At 46.2% G+C, this 6,683-nt stretch overlaps 1 protein-coding gene across 1 annotated transcript in view; it reads right to left on the bottom strand.

The window, feature by feature from the left end:
* Nucleotides 1-4,104: 4,104 nt before the first annotated feature.
* Nucleotides 4,105-6,683, bottom strand: part of ATP1B4 (ATPase, Na+/K+ transporting, beta 4 polypeptide) — a 4,632-nt gene continuing 2,053 nt past the window's right edge. The window contains exons 5-7 of the mRNA XM_010286138.1: nucleotides 6,011-6,090; nucleotides 5,188-5,283; nucleotides 4,105-4,266 (exon numbers count right to left, since the gene is read on the bottom strand). Of these exons, the coding sequence (XP_010284440.1) occupies nucleotides 4,105-4,266; nucleotides 5,188-5,283; nucleotides 6,011-6,090 (338 nt within the window). The remainder of the gene's footprint in view (nucleotides 4,267-5,187; nucleotides 5,284-6,010; nucleotides 6,091-6,683) is intronic.

The raw sequence follows: 6,683 nt of genomic DNA, 5'->3' as shown, positions 1-6,683 counted from the left end.
AGTGGGGTTGGTGTGTGTCCATGTGAGAAACGTGATTATTTTGAGTAAAGAAGACGTCTGTGAAACTTCATTTCTGTTGTTTAATCTTTTTATACAAGAAAATTTCTAGTTGCCTATGGCTTATCTCAGATAATGCTAAAACCATAATTAAAGGTCTCATTAGCAGCTTGTCCTTGTGAATCACTCTGGATTTCCTGTTCCTTCTGAATGTAAAAGTAGTACCTGATCTCACTAATAAAGTAACACAATACGAGAAGAACACTTGATTCTTCTAGTAAACTGATTTGTTTAACATCAGTATGTAGAAGTTGACTGCTAATGTATGTTAAATAGCTTTGCACTAGCATGATGTCTTCAATGTCTTCATTCGCTAAGACAAGGCTCAGTCCTGGAGAACTTTCACTACTCGGAAAAACCAACAGTCTGCTGAAGGAAACGTGTCTTGTGCTGTTTTGTTTGACTGTGTTTTCCCTTTTGTTCTGAGCTCAATTGTGAAACGAGGGTGGGAGGCTGGAATTTCACTGCCTGCAGTTTTGTCTCAGCTTTGGTTCTGTGCACATAAAAGAAACTGCACAGCGTTTCAGCGCTGGTCCGTGTGAGGCTCAAGAGTGTTCTGAGAGATCTCAAAGACTGGCTAAGAACACAGGTTGTTCAGAGACTCCTGCAATTCCTTTGGACAGCTTTCATGGGTTAACAGGATCACTGAAAAGTTGTGATCTAGGAATACAAGTGAAGATATAAAACCAGTCTGTTTTGATAGGATTAATCTGCTTTTAACCTAATTATTGCTCTCAAACAAAAACGTTGAATAGTGTAAAAGCACAAAATTTCTAGTATGAGGAATGCTGACCATAAAGCAGAAACTAATATATATATATATATAGTGAAGAAAGTGACTTCCAAAGGAATAAGAGCATCTGACTTGTTTAAAGATGCTTTCTTTGTTATTAAAGCCATACCTTTTACAATTCTATGTTCCACATCTAAACTGTACCAACATAGAAACTAGTCATCTGTGGTTGTGTTCTGCTTCATTCCCATCAGGTTCATGTTGATAGGATGAAAGAAGCCTCTTGCTCTTTCAGCCTCTTTGGTCCATCTTGGTAAAAGCCTTTTGCAGCTAGTGAACCCCGATTTCCCACTGTGGGACAGCTGAAGAGCTGCCAGGTCTGCAGAGAGCTACTGACAGCGCACAAAGTTTCTGTCCCCTGCAGCAAGTGTTTACTAAAGCTACTTTAATCTCTTTGTGCATTTGAGCCTGTCTGTGTTGTAGAGAAAGCACCTTTGCTATTTCCATGCACAAAGGACACAGTCAACAGTGATATTTAAGTAACTCTCAATAGCTACGTATTCAGGGAAGGGAGATTTCTAAAGAGTTTGTTTTGATGTTTGAGAAATACCTGGATGTTCAATTATTCTCATCCTCACTGTGACCAAAGAGGAGCTTTACCTGAATCTGACAAACCTGCTTTTTGTACCGCATATGGGCTCTTCGACCAAGTTGTCGGGTTTTTTTAGGAGTGTAATTTAATGCTGCTGAGTTGGACTGTGTGTTTTGGTTGTCTTGGTCTTTTGCATTGTACCTTTGCTCTGGCAATACTTGATTTCCCTGCCAGAGGGGTAAATGGTGAATTATTTTGAGCCTGGCAATTTCCGAGTAACACCTGCTTAGCAGAATGTGTTCCTTCTCTGCTGCCAGCAGATGGGTTCCAGCCATGGTTTCATGCTCAGATTGCAGATCTAAGTATTTTGCATCACTTTTGCTAGGTTATTTTAGTAAAATGTGGCAATTTCCTAGATGCATGTATATACACATTTTATATATACATAAAAAATATTATTTTGGGCTTCAATAGAAGTCAAAAATTGACCCAGCACTTCAAGGTTGTTGTAGCATGAAGAGTGGTGTATACAATTCTCCAAATCTTGAAATGACTGTACAAGTATGCTGAAAGCAGAATACGTGTATGGAAAATAAAGTGAACTATGGTGTTTATAAAGCTCTGCTTTAGTGTAAGTAGACACGCATGCCATTTCTGAGAGGTTTTCCAATGGGATTGTCAGCGTGCCTGGATCTGGGTGTTGGTGAGGAAACAAACTTCTGCTTCAAAGCTGTTCATGTATTTACATCCTAATTAGTTGATCTTTCTTTGTTGATTGGATCAAAGCATGAGTCCAGCATCTGCTGAAGTACCAGCTGCTTCATGAATCCTTCCACTTGGCAGGTAGGGAATATATATAAAAGATACAAATACAGTTCTGCCCTGTTGCTAGCTGGAGAGCTGTTAAATTTTGTGGCCTGAAGCGTGGTGGGGTTGGCTTCCTTTCAGCATTCTACAGAAATATTAATGTTTTAAAAGTGCTAAAGCAATTGGCAGGTAGGGAAACAATTGTGGGTTTAAGTTATTTCTAATGTCAAAGGAAGAGCTGCTACCCCGGCAGCGTCGGCAGAAGCTGATTGCTGACAGCATGCCCTTTCAGGTAAGGTGTGTAGGCAGAATGATTGTGTTGCCCTAGCTCTATCAGCATCATACGGACAACCGCATCTAAGCAACATTAGTTCCTAAACTACCTCTGGTTCAGCCTTTTAACAGTTCTTAATAAATAGTTTTTTCCCCGATGGCTGGTTGTGATACTTCAGCGTATAATGAGTCTTACTGTACTGGGCTTCTGAACTCTTTGGCCCTAGAAGGTTAATAAAGTGCTCAAAATTCAAGGATCACATTACATGCTGCTTTGAAATTCAGTCCCTAACAGGCTGGCACAGGGAGCTAAAGTCACAAACTGCATCTCTTACACCAGTGTTTAAGGAATGGTACCGTAGAGTTAATTTTACTATAGACACTTTATTTTTAATACAAAAAATTACTTCTTAGAGACTTACATAGGAACCGACGGCAAATTAAGTACCTGGACTAGGATGTAGGACGAACATACCATAATGCTCTTGTTCAGTCAGTAATTTTAGTAAGTGTGCTTTCCAACTAGCACATTATCCTAAGGTGTCCTCTCCCGCTGTGGTCTCGTAGCTTGTAACATGCAGACTAGCGCGTCTCCATTCCGTACGAAGGCCGTACGGGCCCGGGCAGCAGAGGTTGCAGGTTAGCAGCACTCTGCTCTGGCGAGGGCGGGTATGCTTCATCGGTCTTTCAGGACGAGAAATTGATGATTTCACTAATACCAGTGCTGACCCCTTTAACAATGAAACAAATAAGCTTTTCCCTCTGGTTTTGTGTAGCATTCTAGCTGTGACCTCTCTGGAACAGGGAAGAACGGGCCTGAAATATTTGGGGGGGTCTAACACATTTCACTGGCACTTCCGTGCATGAAGAGGGGAAGGAGCCGTCAGCCTCCCAGCCGTGACAGGGAGCGACGAGGTCCTTGCCCTCCAACCTGCCTCATAGACTTGATGAGGATGCCTGGGGCAGAGAGAAGTACTGGCGTGAGGAGGAGAGAGAAATGCATTCATCTTCCCACTTCAGAAAGGAACAGCTGCAAAGGTTCAAGGGCAAATGATTTTCTATGTGGCCTTTGCTCCAACACCTTGGGTGTGCTGAATGAGCTGCAGTCGAGATGCTCCTGGTGCTGAAGATCCTAGGAGGCATTTTGAGATCTGCCATTTTCACTTTTTAACTGTGTCATTGCAGGCATAGTTGAGAATTTTTGTTATTATTTTGACAAGAATAGTGCTAATAAACTACACTCTTGTTAGCTTTTGCCTGAGAAATGCACATAAAACTATGGTAAAGATTAAATTTTAAAGCCAGGAAAAATGCATTCCACAGGGGTCGCTTGTAAAAGACCTTAAGAAAATAGTGTTCAGATACCAGAGGGGTTTTTTTAATCAAAACTGAGATGCTTTTGCAGGCTCTCTGCCCAGGAGATAAGTTTTAATTTTTACTAATAATGATTTACATCAGATTATGAAAAATGTAGTTCCACACTCCATTATATCTCATTTGTTTTCTAACTATGAACAAAAATAAATTAACAAAAATCTCCATGTGCCTGTTTTTTCCTAGCAGAAAAAAAATGCTGGCTTTATGCTTTAAAAAGGAAAAAGCCTCTGATTGACTTAACCCAAGTGGCCAGTGTTTGCAGTGGCTACTTTCCAATGCTGAGTGTGAAGATGATTCGGCCCAGGAAGCGGTCACTGTTAAGATCGTTGATAATACCTTTCCCATTCAGGCTGCACTGAATAGGGACCAAATAATTCTTCTTCACGTCTGTGAAGTGCATAGCCACCAGTGGGGATGTATAGTTGACCTGAAAAGAAGGGACATTGAAGTGTAATTTTTGAAGGAGCAGAAAAGCAGGCAGTGCTTTCCTGTCCAGTAAAAATCATTAGCGATGGGTTCACGGTTACCAGGCGTCTGAGTGCGTTTGCCTGATGTCCATCATGGTCCCTGGGATGCTGAAGCTGAGCCTGCCTGTGCCTCAGAGGGACGGGATCACGTCAGAGTTTTGCACTGCACCGTGCCCCTTGGATTGATTAGCCAGGCCAGGACAAGTAGCACCGGATAATGGGACTCCCAAATACTTTCTGCGGTTCTAAAAACCAACCTATGACGTGTACTAAGAAGTCGGTGGTGTTCCTCGGACCTGTGTGCTCGAAGGACACGTAGACCCAGCGCCTGGGGCTGTTACTCATCCTCAGCCAGCGGCAGTATTGGCAATAGGAGTCTAGTGCCTGCCGCCTCTTCCATTTCAGCTTCTGTTGTGAAGGTGTGTTACCTCCTAACACCGTACAGCCCAGCACAGACAAAGCAGCGCTGGCCAGCGTGTTCAGAAATAGCCACCAATGTTGGTCTGCTCTGTTCTGAGCCACCCTGAAGTGGTTTTGTCAGAGCTTTGGCAGAAGCCCCAGCCTTCTTCCCTTGTGTCACCCAACCCCTGACTTCCCTAACGCCCTGGGAAAACGCCGGTGTTGAGACCTTCTCTGGGAGTTAGCAAAGCCAGTCTTAGTCTCCAGATAAATTTAATCATTTCCATCACTGGCAAGGGGGAACCGGAGTCCCCAAGGATTTCCTGCAGTTTGTTAGAGACAGAAATAGAGTGCTATAATCCCAGTGCCCGTGGCCTCCCTCCTGCCTGCATCTGCCCAAAATAGCCAGAAAGCACATCTGTACCCTCTGCAGCAGCTCCTTCTCAAGGAGACATGCCAAAGATGCCGGGGTCCTTACTTACGTGAGTGATCTTGCCATAGTAGGGATAATACATGAGATCAAATGTCCCGTTTCCAGGGTAGAAGTCCACCGACCTGAGATCGCTCTCATTGCCTTTCTGTGATTGGCAAAAAAAAAATAAAGGTACACACGTAACACGTGTGACACAAAATATAGCTCTCTTCAGAGAACGGCGAAGGAGCTTTCGTACAGACCTCTCGCAAATCCACGTCAGGGCTCAGCTGCACCTGCCTGCCTGCACGCAGTGCGTTTGCGGCGAGAGCCAGCCGCTGCTGCAGCGGGCCAGAGCGCAACGGTGCTGTGAAGGCACAGGCGAGGGTTACGGAATTTGCTGCCTGTCGGTCCCTCCCCGCACTGGCCTGCTGCTTTATCGCTCTCTAAGGGTATGACCCAGCTGCTGCCTGGGCAGTGGGGGCCCTTCCTTCACCCTCCGGCTGTTGGCTTGCAGGGTGCTCCCCTGGACCGAGGGTCCTGTGGAGAGGGTGGGGATGGATGTGAGCAGCTTCTGCTGCTTCCCCCGCAGCTCCCAGCTCTAGCTGGCACCCCAGCACCCAGCCCTGCCCTCGGGGCCTGAGCAGAGCGCGGCCGGTGAGGCTGGCAGGAGCCATCAGTGCTCAGAGGGCGAGGGCCAGAGTGGGAAGCAGAAGACTGGTGGCCTCCATCATTCTCAGCAGACCGGCCCCCGCTTGCGCCCAGAGGCATCAGCAGTGCTGGGTCCTGTGAGTGTTTGGGGCTCAAGTGAGGACAGATACAGGTGGGGTCTACCAGAGGGAGACATTTGGCCTTCTACGCACCACGCTGCCGAGCACAAATGAAAGCAGTACCTGCACTTTGCAGTCCACGCTCACGGGGACCCCAGCACCAGGGCGGTAGCCTATGATCTGAAAAAAACAAGACACCCATGCTCGTATGAAACGCAGTGCCAAGTACGTGCTGCCTCCCTTCTCCAGGGCTTAAGCTCTTCTACGTGCCAGTCACGTTGCCCAGGACAGGAGTTACGTGCCCCTAGAAGCAGGGTCTGTCGCCCCGTGCAGTGCAGCTCGCCCGTGCCTGGGCGCGGAGGCAGAGCAGAGCATCCAGAGAGCCCAGACTCCCTGGAGCAGTACAGCCGCTTCCCCACGCAGCTCACGCACCCCCCACGTTTATTTTCCCAGCAGTGTGCACTGAGCCACCATGTTATTAGAAGATTTCAAATAAACTCGATTCTATGAAAATCCCCATTAAGAAGAGACTGGGATCCGAGGTGTAGCCTTAAAGCTCAGTTCCTCCCACACAGGGGCCTGGCACAAAACCCTCCAAGCACTCGGGCCTCAGCAAATCAAATCGAGCAAGATTTGTAGCATTTCTTTTTTATGTTTCCTAGTGGGTATGAACCAGCAGGTTTTGGGATTCTAGTCCCCTCTTCCCCTGGGCCTGAGGAGTGGAGGAGTTTCGGTCCCTGCATGGTCTTTGTCACACTGGGATGCACTGAAAGAAGGAACTAAGACGACCGGCTTT

This window comes from Phaethon lepturus, unplaced genomic scaffold (genome assembly GCF_000687285.1).
Source record: "Phaethon lepturus isolate BGI_N335 unplaced genomic scaffold, ASM68728v1 scaffold44424, whole genome shotgun sequence".
NCBI classification, from domain to species: Eukaryota; Metazoa; Chordata; class Aves; order Phaethontiformes; family Phaethontidae; genus Phaethon; species Phaethon lepturus.
This window is presented reverse-complemented; position numbering and strand designations above follow the sequence as displayed.